Genomic DNA, 23,390 nt, shown 5'->3' on the forward strand with positions numbered 1-23,390 from the left:
TTATATATGTTCATTATCTTATTATCTATGTATGTTTGTGGCAATAATAAACATATGATGTAGACATGAGATATTGACACCATAATTAAAAGGAGATACATGCAGAATATGTATTCATAAAAGTGTATCAATATCAATATAAGTGATGCATCCTTAAATATTTCTTTGAAGATTTCTGTGTATTATTTTTTAAACTAAACCGAAACATATTTATGTTTGGTGATACAGTTGTATCACAGTTGTGCCGATCATCCTTCATAAGAGAACTTTTTTATATAAAATAAATGATGTACGGATAACGGGTCGGGTCCAGGGTTGTCGTACACGTTTTCACCTTCACCTCATCGCTCCGCAACAAGTGGTTTTCGAAGGAAAGTGGCAAGTGGTTTGTCGACAGATAGTGGAGAACATGACGATGTACACATATGGAAAGATTATAAATATTCAATATCTGTATTATATAATATATTACATGTCGAAAACCACGACCAATTTCCTGTCAAAAACGTACGTCCAGGACGTTGATTGTAAGGGCGATAGTAGTCCTCCCCCAAGTATTTATTAACGTCACAAAACATACAGCAGGTTCCTGTTCTTTCCCCAGTGACATATGATTTTAATAAACAATATATAAATATATATATATATATATATAACCAAAACACCATCATACCGATGGCGTAATACAGGTATTGTATCCGTCAGTTTTGACATTAAAAGCTTATTGAAATATGTAGCGAACTTACCTATGTAGATATAATGCATATGACGCTGATAACAATGTAAGAACTTTAAGTCAAAATAAATATATGGCTTTATCTCAAAACGCAATGTAGACCTACACTTAACCAATCAGCTGTTAAGGTTTTCGGCAACTCTACTTTATCGATCTACCAATGAAAATATGGCGTAGTTTTTTTTCCTTGTTTACCGCAAAGTAAACACATGCTTTTAATGCACAAGGACTTTGCCTTTTTTCTGCTCGTGTGAAAGATAAACACTCCATCTATTTCAACATTGTCGAAACCTCTCAAACTGTATGAATACCAAAGTACTCTTTTGCGTGACCTCTAGACAGGAAGGTTATTTGTCCTATTTAAATCCTGACCTAGGTAGGGATACTTCAAATAGATCGTTCGGCATAACTGCTGTGAAATCTTGTCGGTTGACAATATATGAGACACTTGACACACCAGTGCCTTCATCAATAGTAGTGTATGTACGACCAATGGCAATCGGTAACGAACAACGTCAGACACAATCTATGTAGATACATTGTATTTATCTAATTTGTTTTCCCTTATTTTCTTAAACTTACCTATTAAGATACATGTTAAAGATATACTGCTAATGTACTTTATTTGGCGCACTCAAATTTAAGCGCATGTCTGAATTTGTATAGATTAGCGCATTGATAAATTCGTGCGCCAAAAATTTATGTAGAAAGAGTATATAGAAAGTGCTATTAGCGCAATAATAATTTAGTGGAATGCTTCCACCGCAAAAAGGCGCTGAAATAAGATCACCGCTAAAATATGTACGATTACAGTAACTATTGATATATTCTTACTGATGTCATTACTTCCTTATATGGTATGATGATGATATTAATGGTTATGCAATTATTGGTTACATAAATTACTTACGATGTCCGATAAAGAGGGAAAGTATGATAACTAGTAGTAAAATATTGATATGAATCATCCTGTTCTACAAATGAATTCCGAAAACATATTAAATATATCATTTTACAAACACCTTGGTGTAACGTGCTCAGAAAATGGTAATTTGCTTGATCATTTTAATTATATCATAACTAAAGCTTGTAGCAAATTAAATATACTACGATCACTCAAATTAAAATATGATAGAGGTTCTTTACAAAATATGCGTTTCTCGTTTATTCGCCCTATATAAGAGGATGCTGACGTCGTCTGTGACTGTATATCATACGAATATGTACAAAACCTCGAAAGTGTAAATTTAATAGTCGCCAGAATAGTTGCTGGTGCTAACAAATTAACTAATATTGAAAAACTGTACATGTACAGTGATGTGGTTGGCCTAAACTGATCGACAGAAGACAAAACCAAAAATCATCAAATTTCATGAAATGCATTATCAAAATACACCGGTATACTCTAGCAATCTTGGTCCTTACCCAATTTCATCAGGTCACAATTATAGGACTAGACAGTCTGAAAATATTACACTGATTCGGTGTAGAACTTTCCTTCCCTCTGCTATTGACTGTTGGAACAAATTGCCAATTATCATACGTAACAAGGCTCTTTCTTGTCTCAAAACTTATCTAAAAAGATCATCTCCGCCGGAACCACCGAATCTGTTCTACTGTGGGACACGACTATGTCAAATCTATCATGCCAGATTAGGAATTAACAGTAGTTCACTGAATGGTCATTCATTTAGGGAAAAATAATATAATTCCCTTTCCTCTGTGTACCTGTGGTCTAATTGAGGATACAATACATACATTGTAAGTATATTCTCACCTTATCATATAAAATAAATGTAAGTTCATTACTGTCTGGAGATGCTTCTCTTTCCATCGACGATAACAGGATATCCCTTGGTGTGCAAAATGTCCTTGTAAAATATAACAGATTTCCCATGCTAACGTAGCATGTACATATTTTGTACGTCTATCATTTTAGATTAATACCACATTAAATATATATCTACAACCAGATGGAAGCAGAAATTCCCTCTTTCACGTTGTTACCCTTTTTATATTTAATTATTTGATCACATTTCAAATGATGTTTTCATATTAAATCTATTGCCATTTCGATACGATGTTGTGTTTTATCATGTCTATGCTGTTATGTAATGTCAAGCTATATACATAGGTGTCAGGTTTATATACGTGTCTTGACACTTGTTTCTGATTTCTTTCTGTATGATTCATATGTTGTATTGTTAAGTGGAAATTGACAAATAAAACACAGTTTAAACTTAATTACCTATCCTTCAAAAGGAACGATGATCGTTACTCTTCCTCTAGTCCGGCAACTCGTAAAAAATGTCGACGTGAAATCGATTACTGTTACAGGTATTTTGCGTTGTGGGGAAAATACACAGAACTCCTGATAACTAACTCTCGATATGAAATCTCACCTTCTTTCTGATTCCCCTTTAGTTATACAGCTTTTACAATGGACAAGATGGTCTAAACATACATAAAAACATACAGATGGCTGTTCTGGCTATTATATTTAAAGATGAATCTTAAGATTAAACGATAGAATATGTTAAGTAATCGAAAGCTAACAATGCCTGATGCTATGTACGAGTAGACACTATATATCATGTATTGTCTAAGTACAGTGTGTGTGACATCGCGTAAACAATAGAAGTTCGGTCTCATTGTTCATTTCTTCAGATGATAAACCACTCATTTAACATGAAGAGCTGCGTGAGTATTGTTTTATTTCGATATAGTGAACGTTTGTATATTGAAGAAAAGTGTGATAGAATGGTATGTATGTTACATGTTAACGCAAACAATTTCATAGTTACAAATGTTAATGTTATCGTTTGCTAAAGACCCCATATTTGTAATGCTGCATGTTATCAAACACGCTCCAGCCCTGCTACCCGCTCCTAAATGCTGGTCATGAGGTACTTTTCAATTCCCCTTAGGTCCAGCTTGAAATGTTTTTAAAATATAAGTAAACCAGATATTTTTTTAAATAATATATTTTGTAATCACCTTTGGTAGAACATAGAAGGAAGTTGCATGTGATTGTGGTACGAGGCCAGAAGAAAGCGTTGTCTAATAGTAAAGCATTAATTAGTACGGAATCTGGACGATGTCTGTTTTGGAAAAGACGTAAATGACAAGATGGACACGACGGGTAGAAATTGAGACACATATCCTGTCTTCTACGACATTGTAAAACAATGGCTATTTTTCTTCCGAGGTTGTTTTCACAAACCAACATGACTACTTCACCAATTCAGGCCGTTGACCAGTATAATATGTCGGACATTGTCTACCAATATAACAGGTCGTAAGTTGTTTACCAAAATAATTTGTCTTCTTGTTTACAATTATAGTTTATCCTGTTGTTTACCAATATTGTTTGTCCTGTAATTACCAAATAATAATTTGTCGTGTGTTGTTTACCATTATAGTTTGTCGTGTTGTTTAACAATATAGTTTGTTGTGTTGTTTACCAATATAATATGCCGTACAAAATCACCGAAAATAGGGGGGAAATCGTGTCTTACTAAGTTACCCACATTGAATCTGAGTGAAAACAACTTGTGACAAATCAACAATTATACACTATTAAAATTGTCTCCGCTCCGCTGTCTGAACGAGGCAAGCAACAGGGTACTTAACATTGGGCCGTATTCATGGACTCGTCAAACATCCTCTATACTAAATATTCTTTAACCTTAATCATTAATCGACCATTCTGCACACTGAATTACACGTATAACTAGACACAAAATATTGTCAACGAATTGGGATGGATATTAACAGTGGACGATAACATTGGCAAAGTTGGTCTTGTAAAGCTAACTGAAAATGGTATGTCTCTTGTCATCTTCTTTCTTAATCTCGGTGTTTCTGACCTTATCGTTGGGGAAGATGTTTTCTTAATATGGTTTTGACTTGCGTTATGTCCCTTTTAAATGCGATTGTGAAATATAACCTTTTTTGCAGGAGGCTGGATCTGGCTTTCAAACTCTAATATTATGGAGATTATATAATGAACAGATGAAATGCTTATATACAGAACAACTTAAGAATCAATCAATCCGTCGACTTTTGCGGAGTAATCACTAAAATAATTTTATGTGTGATATACCACGAACTGAAGGATGTCCTTACGATTGTAATTGAAATAAACAGCCAAGCAGACACCACATGGTCGTAAATTGCTCCGAGCATGAAATTAACATAATGCCAAAATAGGTTCTCATCTCGACAAAAACAACCTGTCCAGCTTAGAGTGGCGAGGATACCTTAACGAAACACGGAAGTTAGTCTTATCCAACAACTCTATAACTACGATGGAGGGACGTGCTGTTAATCAAATACAGAATGCAACGGAAGTAGACTTACGGGGAAACACGGAATTCAAGGATCTACCAGTAGATATACGTTACTTGAAACGAGGCATTTTCATATTAAGCAAACTTAACGTTGCATGTGTTAAAAAAGTGGTTTGGAGAATGGATCAGAATGACTAAGATTCAAAACGAGACACGAACAACTTTTGGTGTCAGATTGAAAACAGCGCTATGAAGGCTCCTGAGGTCATACTACAAGATATCGCTGATGCTGCCAAAGTAATTTTTTTTTTGGGGGGGGGGGGGGGGGGGGGGTTTCTCGAAATATTGTTAGCACTTGTCTTGGGCGATTCGTTAATCACGAAGGTATTTAAGTACGAGTCTGTATTATTTCTGGCCAAAATGTATATAATTTCAGCCGTGTACAAATCCGGCATGAGTTTCATCAAGGGTCCTGCTGGTTGAAGTTCAAGTTCAGATAGTGTTTCCTCTGTCCCTAACACTTGATGTTAGATATTTAGGTGGCCAAACTCGATATCTGTTGGTCAAAATGTTTAACGTCTATTGTTGACAGGTAGGGAAATATTTTATTGATGGAAAAAGTATAACAGTTTGAAATTTACTTTTCATTTATAAAAGTACATTAGTTAACGATATACATGTATCAACGTAGTGGATCGAGAATAAAACTAAAACTGTTGAATCAAGATTTGGTTTGGTTTGTATTGTTTAACGTCCTTTTAACAGCTAGAGTCATTTAAGAACGTGCCAGGTGTTGGAGGTGGAGGAAAGCCATAGTACCCGAAGAAAAACCACCGGCCTACGGTCAGTACCTGGCAACTGTCCCATATGGGTTTCCAACTCACAACCCAGATGTAGAGGGCTGGTGATAAAGTGTCGGGGCAACTTAACCACTCGGCCACCAATCAAGAAATAAAATACTTTTGAGTCATACATTTAGAGATTATGTATATACCTGATACAGTTTAAGTGATTTATGGGTACAATTGTACTTTCAATTTTGATAAGATAAAAGAGGTCACATGTATAGGTATAAGTAATATATATCAGATTACTATATAAACATTAGAACAGAAACACATTGATAACCCATATTAATATAGCAACTTCGTGATGTAATGGGTCTGTGCTATCAAATTATATTATAGCTTTATCTACCTGTATTGCATCATGCATGACGTCGCTAATGTTGAGAATCACTTCAGAATTCATGATGACTCATCATCAGTCTTTCATTATTCTTAATTAAACAATTCTAAAACGATTGTTGATCGATCATGAACAGAGAGGCAAATGCATTGTATCTAGACAACAAAAATATTCATTAAAATTTGGGGAAATTATTGTGGATAAAGTTAAATTAAAAGGGAATCTACAAATGTAGCTATGTTTTAAAATGGTGTTTTAATCATTTGGATATAAAAATATAGATACATTTTTTCTTTTATTTTATCTCAATAAATGTTAATAATTTAATGTCGAACTATCACAGAAAAATTCATGACAGATTATTCATATTCATCATAGATTAAATCGTGAATGCTATATAGGCACAATTGTCTCTCAAGGGAAAATAGGAAAAAAATATGCAATATGTAATAAAGCGATATCAACATGAGACCGATGAACAGTTAATTAAACGTTAGAATACATTTGAACTGTTGATCATCTGCTTATTTGCAGAACATCGATCTGAATGAAACCGAGTCCATTTCAAGGAATTAATAAAAAAAAAATCATCCTGCCAGCAGGACTGGGACTCTATTAACATATCGCTCTCTTGACCAGTCATCTTACTCACCTTCTACTAACTATATAGGCCAAAGGAAAATCATGCAAGCTTGAGCTACAATGTAAAAAGGCGATCATAAGAACAACTAAGACACAGTAAAAATAAATTGTTTAATCGTATGTTCAATATTTATTAGTGAAAAAGTACAACTGATAAATAGTAATCAATTGTGTAGACGATGGATCTATATCAATGGTATACAGGCATATAAATCTCAAATTAATGACATCGGAAACAAATGATATATAACAAAACCTTTAACAAACACGAAATTAATATATTAGATAATTACTTTATGTTGTATGTTTCCGTCTCTTTATATTGCTCCGTATATGATTATTTAGTATGTACATACGTGTAACCCCGTGCTGCAAGTGGCAGTTACCTTTGTATGACGGCGGACCGTCCAATGTATTTCTATGGCCTATGGATTAAATCCCGCTGTTCAAAACACGTTAGGTAAGTCCCTGTAGATAAGCATATAGTCGAGACGGGTTACAAAACGTGTTTATACGCAGCTTGTGAAAATTTATGATATCCGGATAACGGTAATATGATTGCTATATATACCAGTTTTTGAAGTGATGTAAGCAATTTTTGCGACGGCTTCGGCTGTTACCGGGTAACTATTAATATTTTCGGTCTCGGGCGTCCATGTTGAGACATCATGGTGTTAGGACGTAAATTTAAAATGCGCATGTTCACTTTAGCTGGGCTCAGCCCGATTAGCCGACGAAAACAGACCGCGGCATATATAAGCCGGGTGTCAGTTTCTTCTCGAATGCGGCTTCCTGTGACGTTGGTTATCAAATTTATATCCCGCGAAAGTTTTGGGAAACAATATGACATCAATTATCATTTTGTTAATGTGAAATGTTTTCGCTAATTTCATCACTTTCATCAAATTAGAACCAGTCTGTTATTTCTTTTCCTATCGCTTCTCTGGCGAACAGAATTTCGTACTATTACGTGACAAATATAGTCGCCAGAGCGTTTGAATTTATACATAAAAGAATTAAAGGGAAAGCATGATCATGATCAAGACTTTACAGACATTGTTGCTGCGAAAACTTCGTTGAGAAGACGAGAACATAAAATATTGATTTTTTTTCAAAAGTAATAATTCCATACATAGCTCATATGGACGTTCTGTTATAGTGTTATAGTTGTTCTCACTATAAAACCGCTCTGCATTCAATACAGTTAGAATTATGCTGATATCGTGAGTGTTATGTTCTATATTAATGTTTCTTTCTACCTGTTACCATTAGAAGTATTTTGTTATATTAATATCGCTATAGACAGTTCCCGTGTTACCTGGGATAAATGTAAGAACAGGACGGGATAGTATGTCAACGAAGAAAGTTTCAACATCTGCATTTTTTCGAATTACACGTCAAGAATATCAACATTGAATCAAAGGTTGACGTGAGGATGCGTGACTCTCTTTTTTAGTACAATACTTCTGTGGACAACTACGTCATCATAGAACTAAAATCCTATTATTTAGACAGAAAATCGATATCCAAGCACGACATATCAGTATGCTGGGTCAATAGCCAGTTCTACTTTAACTATTGAGAAAATAACCCACCTTGCTTTTTATCTACATTACTTATAAAGCTAAACAATGACCAAGGTTATTTAAAACAAACCCAATAGAACACCTTTCGATATGCGTCATGATGAAAGTAAACGAAAAGGTACATTCGGTTATTGTTCTGAAATTCCATTCTGGCATTATTTATCAAACTTAAATATTTGCTAAAAATATATATCAATTGATAGTCGTAGCCTAACCATGCTTTAAACATGACTCCATGGACACATGTGTCGACGTGGATGACCTGGATATCGCATTATATAAAGGGCACCCGAGATAAAAAATATATATATATATATATTTCAATTGCAGTGTTGAAGCATGTCATGTCTTGTGCATGTTTCTGCCCGCCACTTATACTTGATACATTGTTGTTAGTGTTTTTGTCATAGAACGTAAACATTTGTACTTTGATATTGAAAACGGGGCGAAGTAATTGTTTACAGAATAAGCGTTGTTATTTAATACTTCTTATTCTTCAACTCAGATTATTGGATTAAGCTGATAAAGCGAAGTCTTCTATTTTGTCTTTGGACTTTGCAAAAGGAACCACATTCCAAAATATGATGGTACGTATTGTCATAATTTAAACCGTTGGGTATGTAACGGCAGGCTACGGAGTGTAGCTATTGGGCTTATTTGGCGTTTGAATGGCCTAAAAATACCATAAACATTTCATTGCCTTTTGAAACATCAATCATTTATTTGTGTTAGTTGCATATTACATCAAGTTTTAAACTTCTTTCGCAAATCTACCAAGCTGAGGAAACTTACACCTAAGATCTCCTACTTTTCGAGTTTTATAATCTAATATTATTTACAATTTCCTCTAAGATGAGTAAAAAAATGCGTCACATTGATAAAACTGAAACGACCAGGTACAATGCATCATGTAGACAGAGCATTATTTTGATCTCAAATCCAATGCGTTGTCTAAGCCTCCTCGTTATTTACAAAAATCCATGAATACAATTGATTGTATCGTTAAATTAACGAGTAAAACTGTCTAAATGAGATATGAAACACTCTATCTATCCCCTTAAATAATATTCCAATTTTTGACTACAAAAATAATTCTATAGATGACGCAATGCTTTTACCTGTCTCATATGGTGTTTATTAAATTTCCCGCGTTTTATTGTAGGTGCAATCAACGTTCACATTTTAACGGTAAATTTATTTTTTGGCGATTCTGGAAACATTGCACGATAAAACATGATTGCGTAAGGTACAGATTATGTACACTATTTATATAGCAAATAATATCTCATATAAATAACGTACTAAAATATGCTGTTACATTCGAGAACGCCAATATAAATACACATGCATAATAGAACATGTCAAATATCATAATAGCATAAGTGGATATTTTGTGTTGTATAATGTGATACGTAAACAAAATCATTTCACAGCTGACCAAAGATGACCGATACATTTTCATAAACGACATTCATAGAAGCTGACGTCATCAAATAATGTTCTTAGCATGCTGTACAATTCGCATGAAAACGTTATATATGATAAAATTGAAAGGATATTATGTGAATAATTGAAAGATTTTTTTAATTGTTTTTTCCTTAATTTTAAACTATTTCTGTATGTTTTTGTTTCAGTTTTACTTGCATGCAATGAATCCTTCCGATTCAAAAACTGGACTTGGATTATTAGTGTTGGCGTCCATCAGTACGCTTATAGTCGGTACCAATCCATGTTCCGATAGATATTCAGTATGTACCATAGAAAATTCAACACTTCCGGAGTTATGCTGTATCGAAAACTGCTGTAACGTTGAGTCTTCATGTCGTGGCCATAAAGGTTATAGTTGCGTTTGTAACACTCAGCCTCTTTGGAAAATGAGCGAGTTACACCCATTGGATGTGGAGTACACGACAATTCGAGGATCTTCCGTACTAAGTGGGCGATATGATATCAAATCAAAGCTGGAACACGAAGCTGGATACCTGGATGCCATTCCAGATAACATATGTCAGTACCAACTTTTGGTTTATGTTGACTTAAGTGGTAACAATATAAAGGAAATTGGAAATATATCGTGTCTTACTAAATTAGATACGTTAGATTTGAGTGAGAACCAATTGTCCTTCATCTACAATCATACCTTCCGAGGACTTGTGTCACTCCGGAAACTGAATTTGGCAAATAACAAGATAAGCTACATAGAACCCTATACTTGGTCTCATCAAACGTCTTCAATATTAAACATTCAGTTGGAGGGCAACGAACTATCAGAAGTTGACATGACGAATATAATCATCAATCGGCCTTTTTGCATGTTGGATTACCGAAATAACCACATCAAAGATATCGTCAGCGAAGCTGGATGGACTTTGACGGCGGACGATGAGATCGTAAAAGGTGGTTACGTCAACCTGACAGACAACAAATTGTCTGGCGTAATCGACTTTCTATATCAAGGTGTGTCTGACCTTAAAGTCTTAGGAAAGATATTTTCTACGTATGCGTTTGACATGCGTGATGCCCCTTTTCAGTGTGATTGTATAATGGAGCCATTCTTGAAAATGGTTGAATCTAATTTTCAAACCATGTGGAGGTCATATTATGAACAAATAAAGTGCTTTTATCCGGAAGAACTGAGGAATAAAGTACTTGCAGAGCTTGTACGGAATAAGCAATATGACTTGTTTATATGTGATATTCCACAAAGTGAAGGTTGTCCTTACAATTGCAATTGCTATAAACAGCCAAGCAGAGATCGCGTGGTCGTAAATTGCTCAGGGCATGGACTTGATCAAATACCACAACAGGTACCTAGAACAGATCTCCACCTTGAGATATATCTAGACAATAACAGTATATCCACCTTGGAGTGGCGAGGATACCTTAACCAAACACGGAAGTTAGTCTTATCCAACAACTCCATAACTACGATGGAGGGACGCGCTGTTAATCAACTACAGAATGCAACAGAAGTAGACTTACGGGGAAATACAGGAATTATACATCTACCAGAAGACATCCGTTATTTGAAACCAAGTATTTTTATTTTCGGCGAATTGACAATTGTTTGCGATTGTAGCAATACATGGTATGGAGAGTGGATAAAAATGCATAAGAATGAAAAAGGACACAACATGTTTTGGTGCCACACTGAAAACAACGTTAAAGAGGCTCCTGAGGTAGTAACAAAAGAGTTCCTAGATTGTAGTAAACCGTCGATGCTATCAAAATGGATTACGGTGGCTCTCGCAATACTCACATCTCTTATCTTGGGCATTTCGTTAATCGTGAAGGTATTTAAGTACGAAATTTACCTGTTGTTCCGTACTCTCAGAAACAAATATAAGACATACCCAGATATGTATTATGATGTTTATGTATCATATGATGAAACAACTGACGAGATAAATAAGTGGATAATGAATGGATTACTTCCAGCACTGGAACAGGACGGTTACCGTGTTTGTATCCCGGCTAGAGATTTCAATGTAGGTGTTCCACATGAAGATGAAATCGCTGATTTTATGGGACGGAGCAAATTTGTTTTAATGCTCGTTTCAAAAAATGAGAAAAATGTGTTTTGGGATTTGGAGTGGAAGCGTGCATGGTATTCATATACATCGTATAAAATCCAAAACATCATCCTTATCAATTTCGACATGGCTGAATACGATTGCGTGACCCATCCTGTCCTTAGGGCCTTCATTCGACTTGGAATGTGCATTGACTTCGCCAACATGGACCAGTCATTGATTCAAGATATCAAGAAAATGCTAGGGTTTCCTACTAGGAAAAAGATTCGTCTTGAAAACGAATTTTCTAATTGCAATACACGATTTAAACGTAGCGAAATGCTGATGAATCGTTAAAATGAAGGAAAAAACACATCATTAATATCATTATTAGAGTTTTTCTTTGAAATTCCAAATTATGTTGACCCATGTTGATGAATACATGTAAATATAAAACCAAGTTAATTTCTATACAGAATCTTGTTGTGATGGTATGATATGCTATAATACACGAGCTTTGTTCCTATGACAGGTAGTCTCCATCAGGCCACAAACCAATATCCGTGATATCTACTGTAGGTAAAGTTATCGAGAGGTTATATAATCTTATAATCATTTCAAGAGATGTTTTCTTTTCTATTAGCACACATTTTCTGGTTTAATGTCAAGCCATCGTAAGACTTTAATCGCGTTTGACATAAGGGATTATTTGCGAAGTTTAAATCATATGGAATAATTGGAAAACCTTTGAATATGGTTCTGAAGTTTTGTATCTACTTTGGAAGACGATATACGGACTTTGTCCCAGAATCGATATCTACAAAAATCGTGACTTTCAAGCGCTCGATATTTAATCCGAGGAGAAAAAGAGGGATTTTAAATTTAGCCTTTGTTTTTTTCCTTGAAGTGCATTTTTGTACATGTCTACGTCTGATTATCTTATATCAACTTAAATATATTTTATTATCAAACACAGAGACAAAGAAATCTGGCACAAGTTGTTAATCTGATTAAACGCCCTCTCCCGATACACAATAAAACAAATACAACATACAATGAAGCTAGACATTGTCAATTGTTTATACGCTGTACCTGTCTAATTTGAATCGTTTACTTAATTTCATGTAACGATACACGTGTCTGGAAATACTCAAGTTTACATTCCCAGCATGCAGTTCCTCACCATACTATAGAACTTTCTATACATTAACTTTCAAATTTAGGAAATTGATCAAAAAAGTTCAACCCACTATTTCTCATTATGATAACGGAGTTATATATAAACCGATAATTAAACTGTTTATTGCTTATGCAATGAAGTGATGATTGTCCGGGTTGGTATTCCTGGGATCATTTCGTTAAATCACGATGCCTCACGCCTTCACTTTATTTTTTTCTGATTTTCTGATAAGAGACCGAGCGATTGTAGAACATTACATATATGATATCTATTAAAATTGAACTAATTACCACAGGCATCCCTTAAGCACCATTGATTTGACACTTCATAGTAAAGGGCCCTACTTGTCACTACTTACCTATAAGTACAACTAACATTACATGGATATTTTCTTTACATGCATGAATATATATACACAGGCAAAAGTTCTTTATGCCAATTCAGCACAAATTCAGGTCAATTCCAGGTCAGTATTTTCAGTTCAATTAAGCATTGAACTGCTTTTGTATGGTATTTATGATCTATTTGAATGCCAGAGCTTTGTAAGCAAACAAATCATAATGTGCTAACGCCGCACATTATGATTTGTTTGCTTACAAAGCTCTGGCATTCAAATAGATCATAAATACCATACAAAAACAGTTCAACGCTTATATTTACATTCATTTTACTTTTTTGATTTTTAAATGCTATAATTCATATCTAAAATTCATAATTCCCGCCTTATCGACAGTTAGCAGATTTTTTGTCAGTCGTTGGAACAGCCGGAACATGGTCGCGTGTTTTTTGGCAAACAAAATAGAACATGGAATTTTTTTTTTTTAAACTTCAATTTTGTTCATCATTTTATTATCAACGTAATGCGCAAATGGCATATTTTTCATAAATAATGTAGACAAAATAATTAGTTGTTAAACTTAATCATCCTGGATATTGTAGTTTCGGTTTGTGTTGTATTAATACGCTGATAAATGTAGCGCGTGATGGGTGGCATTTAAACGTACATCAACGCCAGAGCTCTCAAACAGACTATATAGTGACAATGCCAGACAAATGTAAATATATTGACCTGAAAACAGCAGATTAGTCAATTCATGTCAAGAAATTTACCTGATTTTGACCTGAAATTTACCTGAAAATTTCTTCATGTGGAGTTGACATCAATTCCGGTCGTTTTCTGGTCGTTTTCTGGTCAATTTCAGGTCAATTTCAAGTCAATATTGTTTCAGGTCAAATTGACCTCAAGACATTATGCCTGTGTATATCATTCTTCATGCAGAACTGAATCACGTTGTGGAGGTAATAATTATAGCCATGCTAGTATTTTGTTGTTGAGTTTTTACTGACCATATTTCTGTGAGGATCAGGGACAATGTTGTTAATCAAATGTTTGCACTGGCATGGTTACGTGTAAGTACTATATCTGGATATAAAGAATGACTGACACAAGCGCTATCTTATTACACTGTAATAAACTCGAACAGTAGGTGACACTACACAAGAAAATACCCTGCAGTGCGGCGTTAAAGGTATGTATCCGGTATTTATAATTTGCTTTATTGAGTTTATCTTATCATCTTTTTGTTATGTATACCACCAGTTAGCATACGTACATTGTAGTATTCGGTTAATGGCGCTATGAACGGTTAGCATGTTACCCAGGGTAAAATTGAGAACAAGACAGGGATTTGACTTACACTGCTTGATTTACATGACCGGACGTCAAGAAAGAAATTCTCAGCTTCCTGTTTTATCCGTACACGTCAAAATCATCAACTTTGAATTAAAAGTTGACGTGAGGATTTTGTCTTTATTTTGATTGTTTACCACGTGTGACCTCATAAGACATCATAGAACAAAGTGCTAGTTGTTTTCACAAAAAGTCGATACCCAAATCTGACATATCAATATGTTGAGTCAACAGTCACTGTTTCCTTAACTACCCAGAAAGCATCCAACTTTGTATCTGATCTGCATTTCTGATAAAGATAAACAATTATCAAGATTATTTTTTTAATTTTCATATGATTCATGAAAAGTAAGAAGACAGGTTCGGGTATTTTTTTCTGAAATGCAATTCTTTTATTGATTTCTTAAACTTGAATAGATCTACAAGTGTAAAATAATACCAGTAATAAAATAATCGTAACCTAACAATGCTTCAACATGACTCCATTGACAACAAGGTATAGGTGGGTGACCTGCATATGGCGCTGTAAGAAAGACAATACACGTGATAAGAAAAACTACATGTAATTCACTCCAGTATTAAAGCATATAATGGCACGTGTCCGCCACTTATCCCTGAGACATTTTTTTCCTTATAGAGGATGTATATTGGTACAATGAAATCGAAAACGGAACGAATTATTACATACCAAGTAAGGGTTTCAATTTAAAACTTCTTCTACCACAATAGGTGGGCGTTAGTCAACTCCCAAGGCAAGAAATAATCCTTACAACTGTTGAATAACATTCAGTCTATACCACGCATGGAATAAACTCTAAATGCGTTTTGATTTATTGATACGGTGACCTTTGAGAGGGCATATTTTAAATCACGTGGTTCATTGCGTTTTCACGGGGTCCCGGAAATGATAACGCACAAGAAGTAGTTCACAGTTGTTTTTGTCATAAGAAAATGAAAATATATGTTTATTTCTATCAATTTGATTGTTTTTAAAAAATTATTGCTTATTATTTGTTATGATTGATTATACCTTTTGATATTTTTATACATTTCCGAAATTGTCAGTTTTTTCATATTGATAAGCGGCATTTCACTTTAGGCCATATTCTTACGCCTCACGTGATATTGTGGGGAAACAAACACGAAGAAAAACAGGTCAATTCATCCTCAGAATAGCTTTTCTATTGTGGTAGAAACAGGTCACACAAACTCATGGCTGTTGCATATGATTTGCATATTATAGTTTGCCTCTCTCGTTAGTTATATTTCCAAAGTAACACAAAACACTCGCTAGCGATCTTTTTTTAACGTTTGAAAAAAAACTAACTCAGTGAAAGATACCATATACAACTACTCGTTGTTTAACCACTATCCCAAATATAATGGCCATTATTGCATTTGTTGAAATCTTCAGATATGCGACTACAGTCTGCAGAAATGTTACTAGGGGACAATAAGGCGTTCGAAAGATCTAAACATGTCAGTATGATTTCATTCTTCTGAAGTATAAATACTTACACGACGTTCTCGAGATATTCCGTTGGTCGAAAGCAACGGTAAACAACATGGCTTCGCTCACCAAGAAACCTCAACGAATTCATAATTTAACAAACGTGTGCTGTCCGTTTGGTTTTTGCTTCATCGTACGAGAGAGAGACAGTGACGCCAACAGCGTCGTAAAAAATAGTTTGAAAACGTTATATATAATCAAATTGATTGGATAATCATTTAAATAATGAAAGACGGGTTGTTTTAAATGTTTATTTGTTTATTGTTTCGATTTCTGCTTTTGTTTCAGTTCTTCTTGCAAACAATAAATCCTTAAGATTCAAAAACAGGACTTCGATCATTAGTGTTAGTGTCCGTCAGTACGCTTGTAGTCGGTACCACTCCATGTTTCTATGGATATTCAGTATGAACCATAGAAAATTCAACACTTCCGGAGTTATGCTAACAGGCATAAATTGTGTTTGTTACACTCAGCCTCTTTGGAAGATAAACGAGTTACATCCATTGGATGTGGATTACACGACAATTAGGGGATCGTCTGTAGTAATGGGCGATATGATATCAAATCGAAGCTGGAACATAAAGTTGGATACCTGGAGGCCCTTCTAGATAACATGTTAGAACCAACGTTTGGTTTATGTTGACTTAAGTGGGAACAAAATAAAGGAAATAGGAAACATATCGTGTCTGACTAAATTAGATACATTAGATTTGAGTGAGAACCAACTGTCCTATATCTACAATAATACATTCCGAGGTCTGGTGTCACTGCGCAATTTAAACTTGGCAAATAACAAAATAAGCTACATACAACCCTATGCTTGGTCTCATCAAACGTCTTCTATACTTAACATTCAGCTACAGGGCAATGATCTGTCAGGCGTTGACATCACGAATGTCATCATCAATCGACCTTTTTGTAACCTTGATTACCGAAATAACCACATCAAAAATATCGTCAACGAAGCTGGATGGACATTGACGACAGACCATGGAATCGTAAAGGGTGGTTTTGTCGACCTGACTGAAAACAGCACGTCTGGAATCATAGACTTTCTACATCTAGGTGTCTCTGACCTAAAAGTTTTGGGAAAGGTGTTGTTTTCATACATGTATGTGGTTGAGATGCGTGATGCTCATTTTAAATGTGACTGTGAAATAGAGCCATTCGTTCGAATGGTTGAATCTAACTTTCAATATATATGGAGATCATACTATGAACTGATTAAGTGTTTTTATCCGGAAGAACTTAAAAATCAATTTTCTAACCTCGTGCGGGGTAAACAGTTAGATTTGTTTATATATGATATACCACAAACTAAAGGTTGTCCTTACGATTGTAATTGCTATAAACAGCGAAGCAGAGATCGCGTGGTCGTAAATTGCTCAGGGCATGAACTTGATAAAATGCCTGAAAAAGTGCTCAGAAAAGCTTTTCCTTTTGAGATACAAATGTATATCTAGACAATAACAGTATATCCAGCTTAGAGTGGCGAGGATACCTTAACCAAACACGGAAGTTAGTCTTATCCAACAACTTCTATAACTACGATTGAGGGACGCGCTGTTAATCAACCACAGAATGCAACAGAAGTAAACTTACGGGGAAACACAGGAATCAAGGATCTACCTGAAGATATACGTTACTTGAAACCAAGCATTTTCATTTTTGGAGAACTTACAATTAACTGCAATTGTAGCAATACATGGTATGGAGATTGGATAAAAATGCATGAGAATGAAAAAGGACACAACATGTTTTGGTGCCACACTGAAAACAACGATAAGGAGGCTGCTGAGGTTGTAACAAAAGAGCTCCTAGATTGTAGTAAACCGTCGATGCTGCCAAAATGGATTACGGTTTCTCTTGCAATACTGAAACCTCTTCTATTGGGCATAGCTTTAATCGCTAAGGTATTTAAGTACGAAATTTACCTGTTGTTTCGAACTCTCAGAAACAAATATAATACATACCCAGATATGTATTATGATGTTTATATATCATATTATGAAACAACTGACGAGATAAATAAGTGGATCATGAATGGATTACTTCCAGCACTGGAACAGGACGGTTACCGTGTTTGTATCCCAGCTAGATATTTTAATGTAGGTGTTCCGTAGAAGAGGATATCGTTCATTTCCTGGTACGGAGTAAATTTGTTTTGATATTTTTTTCCAAAAATGAGAAAAATATATATTGGGACTTAGAATGAAAGCGTGCATGGTATTCATATACTTCGTATAAAATCCACAACATCATCCTTATCAATTTCGACAAGTTTGAATACTATTCCCTGACCCATCCTGTCCTATGGGCCTTCATTCGTCTTGGAAATCAGTCATTGATTCAAAATATCATGAAAATACTAGAGCAAGGATTCGCCTTGAAAACGAATTTTCTAACTGCAACACACGATTTAATTGTAACAAATGCTAATGAATCGTTGACTAGTTTGTTTTCCTCAAAACCATCACTAACATCATTATCATAATTTTGCTTTGATCCATGTTGATAAATCATGTGAATTTGAACCCAAACTGATTTTTTAAATGTATTGAAGAGATATATCAGTTACATAATAATTGAATTGAGTATCACCATCCACAAGTTAAAGCTAAGTGAACCCTGTTGTTTGGACGATAATATATGGTGTAAAGTACAAATATACCTTTTGTTTGTAAGCCACTGAAATTACTTGTGTATGTCACTATTTATTTCTATTAAACAACTATATAGGAAACCAGGAGAAGTTATGGTCATTTTCAAAAGGAATCAAAGTTAGTCTCCTTCGAAGCACACACAAATATCCTTATCATCTACTGAGGTAAAGTTTTGAGAGGGTTATAAAAATGATTTTATTATTATTTCATGAGAAGTTTTATTTTTATTTGATGTTAAATGACATACCATCTTAATGTCAACAACTAGCTGAACTTTACTTGACACTTGAGGAAGGAAACAAAGTTATTTTTTTTAGATTTCCGTGACTTTAAAATATTCTAATCGGGTTTGACATTAAGGTTGATATATTTGCAAAGGTGAAATCATATGGAACAACAGGAAAACATTTGAATTAGTTTATAGATCGCATGTCACAGAAATCAAATAGTTCTCATTGTTGACTCAATTTCACTCCCATATTTGTCAAAGTAGTAGTACCACAGGGTTCTATTCTTCGTCCATTACTTTTTGAAATTGATGTGAATCATTTTGCTGGTGTTTGTCGTATCTACGTTTCGTCTTTGTATCGTCTAGACTTTGTCTTGAAATCGAAACTTAGAAAAGTTATGACTTTTAAAAGCTAAATACTTAATCCGAGAAAAACAGAGGGTTCTGTCAATTTAATTGTAGCTTTTTCTTTAATTTACCGAAACACAGTCGTTATGTGATATTATATTTGCGAATATAAATATAAATTGAAACAACCAGATATAGGGAAAATATATCTAGTTCTAAATATGTGGATATGTCGAAGTCAAAATGTTTTGCATAAAAGTGAGTAACATTTAACATTTAAAAAATACAAGAGATCTCTTGTTAATCAAAATTGGGCTAGTTACCACAGATGTATCCTAAACATCATCGATTTTACACTTCAGAAAGGGGTATCCTGGTCACTTCTTGGAACGCTTATAATTACTTCTAACATTCCATGGTTTTTTCTCTTTAGAACTGAATTACGTAGTCGTGCTAAAAATCATAGCAGGCCAAACCACCCTACTAGAGTTTTACCGACCATGTTTCGGTAAAAGATAACGTAGTTTATGAAATGTTTGCTCTGGCACGCGGTTACGTGTAGCTAATAAATATTCGGAAATAAACAATAGATGATCTCGGGTCTGTATCGGTATAATAAAACGTTTAAAGTATGGAATTGAGGGATATAAATCGTTTCTGATGTCACTCGACCATACATTGTACCTACTTCCCTTGGCTTCGCCTCGAGAAGTAGATCTGGTCTCGGGAAACCAGAAGCTTGCTATATCCCTCTACCCCATACTTAAACTGTATATTCAATAGAACAATTTTTGAATCTTTAAAATAATATCAGATTTTCTCAGGTATTTTTTCTTAAATCCATGTCTTCTTTATTCTTAAAATTGGATGCATGTTTAAAATGACATCATTTATAACAATGGTGACCTAACAATGCTTTCAACATTACCACAATGACATGTGTGTCTAGGTGGGTGACCTGAATATCGCGGTATAACAATGACACCTGTGATAAAAATTATGGTTCATGCAGGTAAAACATGTCTTTGCATAGGCACGCTTCTGTCTGCCAGTTGTCTGTGAAACATTTGTCATTAGTGGGGTTTTTTTCGTACTAGAAATATATGTACATACTCGACAAAAACAGGCTCTTATAACGTTTCCCCTGTAGAACACATTAGCATGTAATGATATCGGGCAAAACAGTATAGATGCTCTTTTTTGACAACCTGTCCTAAAATTAGCCAAGCGTTTCTACGATCTCTTCTGTCCAGTGGACAGAGCCCTAGAAAGACCCGCTGTATCCCAATACATGTTTGTCGTAGAAGCCCATGCTATTAAACGTGGAGTCTCTAAAGATTAGAGGATTTTCTTGTGTCCTCTATTTAGAGGACATTGAAGAGACCAAAATAGATCTGTCCTTGGGATTTTAAATCTTTGCTTACTTTCCTCACTGTGGTTTCTTTATGTGCTTTGTTTTCCTCTGTAGGTGTTGCCCTGGTTGTTACGAAGACGTTAAACCCCTAAAATAAACCAAACCTTGTCCTTTGATATTGATGTCAAATTTTGTTCAAACTAAACGATCATAATTGTATTAATTGTATAACTAAATGACGCGTTTCTATTTTGTTGGTATATATCATGCTGCCTGTCTAGAAAACGCTAATATTCCATATCAGTATATCTACCTGTCAATATCCTGCTTTGTAGGAAACAGCAAGGTCATCCCCCTTTACTAGCAGGTGATAGTATTATCCGCCATGTATGTGACCTCTTATTGCACACAATAGTGTGTCTCAGTTTGTGAATAAAATCTATGAAATCTTTGAAATCAAGCTACAGGTAAAGTTTTGAGAGGCGCATTATTATTATAAACATGTTAATAAATATTTAATTAGTAATTATCTTTTCTAGGAGCACAAGTCTGGTTTTCTGCCATGTTAATCTACTGTTTATCAACTGTTTATTATTTTTGTGAAATATCAAAAGTTTTTGATCAAAAGCATTTTGTGTTATTGAAAAACCTTTAATTGTACTCAATATCTGGAAACCTTTTTTTTTTAAAGATTTTCTCAGTCAAAGAAATCAGAAGGTTTTTTATATCTGACTCTCTTTCACTCCCCGCTGTTATCAAAGCTGGAAACTACAAGGTTCTATTCTTGGCCCATTCGTTTTTTTAAAAAATAGAAATGATATTGCCGATAGTGTTTGTCGATCTTTTGCCGAGTACACTTCTATCTTAATGTCTTCTAGTCTTTGTTACGACATCACCACGTTGGTGACTGTCATCAGTTTGATATTGTTTCCGGGAAAAACAAAGGTTCCATTAAATACTTATTCCTTAAACTTGAATGGTGATAGAGCTTAATTTTAGTTTCAGAATTGCACTTTTAAGATTTGCTAATACTCATAAACATATGCTTTTTGTTTGGTTTAAATTAACTGAAATTACGTTTTGTATATAAACACAAATTCAAACAAACAGGTCAGAAAACGCCGTCAAAAAAGCCTCCTCTGAATATGTCTACATCTTTAAAAAAAAAAAAAAAAAAAAAAAAGAGTGTTGATGGTACCTTATGTATCATCATCAATCAGTGTCTGCCGTTTTCTTAAATAAATGGATGGAGAAAAAATGCAAGAGAAAGCTTGAATTAAAATTGCCCTCAGTCTATAAACATACATCGATACATACATGAATTGAATTGCTTTACATTTATCAAAAAGTTACACGATACATATGTCCCGTTGTCAAAATGGTATGATATATATATACTCCCCGCTATATATACTTCTAGAGTTTGAAAAGAGGATGGGATTAATGAATGGAATTCTGAAAAAAACACACATTAATTTTGTCCATGATATTGATGATGATTCAGTCAAACATATCACTAATTTAGGTTATAACTGTTGTAATATACATTAAGTACGTGTATTGCCTGCTGCTAAACCTCACTTGGCACTTATGTTAAACTGCATAATGTAAAGAGGCAGAAACAGTTGCTTCCAAGAAACTCTAAGTAAGGTTTGATTTTAATTGTAAAATTACTAGAAAAGATACCGACGGTGTAAAGCAATCTAATTAAAATCTAGATGGCCATTCTCACCAGTTACATGAACATCTAACAACATCCCATATGGGGTCACGTTCTGATAACCTTTGAGATATGTATTTCAGTGCGAATCGTCAATTTGTCGAAGTCATCGACGCAAACCATTTCGTCACAGTATGCATCTGAACTATATGCTTTCTGGGACGAAATGACTTGAAACAAATTGACAGATTATGCAAGCTATGAACTCTAGTCATGCTAAATGCACTTCCAAGATTCTGGAAGTAGTCATTTGATTGGCGAATTCAAAAGGTCACCCCGACGTGACCCGTTATGGGATGTTGGTAGATGTTCATGTAACGTAGTGAGAATGACCATCTAGATTTTAATTAGATTGGGTTTAAAGTTCGACGGCATCGAAACGAGTATTTTCATAGTAAATATAAAGAATCTGAAAAAAAACTTATAAATATGAATTGAAGTCATATGAATAAAAGAGTTAAAACTTTAAGATATGATGTTCGAATGAAAAAAGTTATAAAAAGTAAAAATCAAAGAGGTTATTGGAAGCTTCTGAAAGATAATAGGAAAAGAAGGGGACAATACCTATAGCTTTCTATGCTTTCTTCAATCTTTGTCAATGCCTCGATACAAGTGTTGATGGTCATACTGATGTACATGTAGGTTTAAGTGACGCTGTTATTCATTTATTTATTTATTTATTTGTGTCATATGGTCGAAAAAAGCAATTAGGTCACTGATGACAATATTATAAATAAATA

General features: G+C 34.5%; 2 protein-coding genes across 2 annotated transcripts; both read left to right on the forward strand.

Moving 5' to 3' along the window:
• Positions 1-10,318: 10,318 nt before the first annotated feature.
• LOC117338434 (slit homolog 3 protein-like) lies at positions 10,319-12,313 on the forward strand. Its single transcript, XM_033899787.1, has one exon. It carries the CDS (start codon positions 10,319-10,321, stop codon positions 12,311-12,313), a length of 1,995 nt encoding a protein of 664 aa, XP_033755678.1.
• Positions 12,314-16,242: 3,929 nt separating this feature from the next.
• On the forward strand, positions 16,243-17,799 carry LOC117338436 (protein toll-like). The gene is made up of 2 exons (XM_033899788.1): positions 16,243-16,305; positions 16,957-17,799. Exons 1-2 carry the CDS (start codon positions 16,243-16,245, stop codon positions 17,797-17,799), a joined length of 906 nt encoding a protein of 301 aa, XP_033755679.1.
• The last annotated feature ends 5,591 nt before the right edge of the window (positions 17,800-23,390 follow it).

This window comes from Pecten maximus, chromosome 11 (genome assembly GCF_902652985.1).
Source record: "Pecten maximus chromosome 11, xPecMax1.1, whole genome shotgun sequence".
NCBI lineage: Eukaryota > Metazoa > Mollusca > Bivalvia > Pectinida > Pectinidae > Pecten > Pecten maximus.

Coding starts and splice junctions, on each gene's coding strand:
- LOC117338434 (XM_033899787.1), top strand. CDS start 10,319: ATGAGCGAGTTACACCCATTGGATGTGGAGTACACGACAATTCGAGGA.
- LOC117338436 (XM_033899788.1), top strand. CDS start 16,243: ATGCGACTACAGTCTGCAGAAATGTTACTAGGGGACAATAAGGCGTTC. Junction 16,306..16,956: donor CGTTCGAAAGATCTAAACAT/GTCAGTATGATT, acceptor ATAACATGTTAG/AACCAACGTTTGGTTTATGT.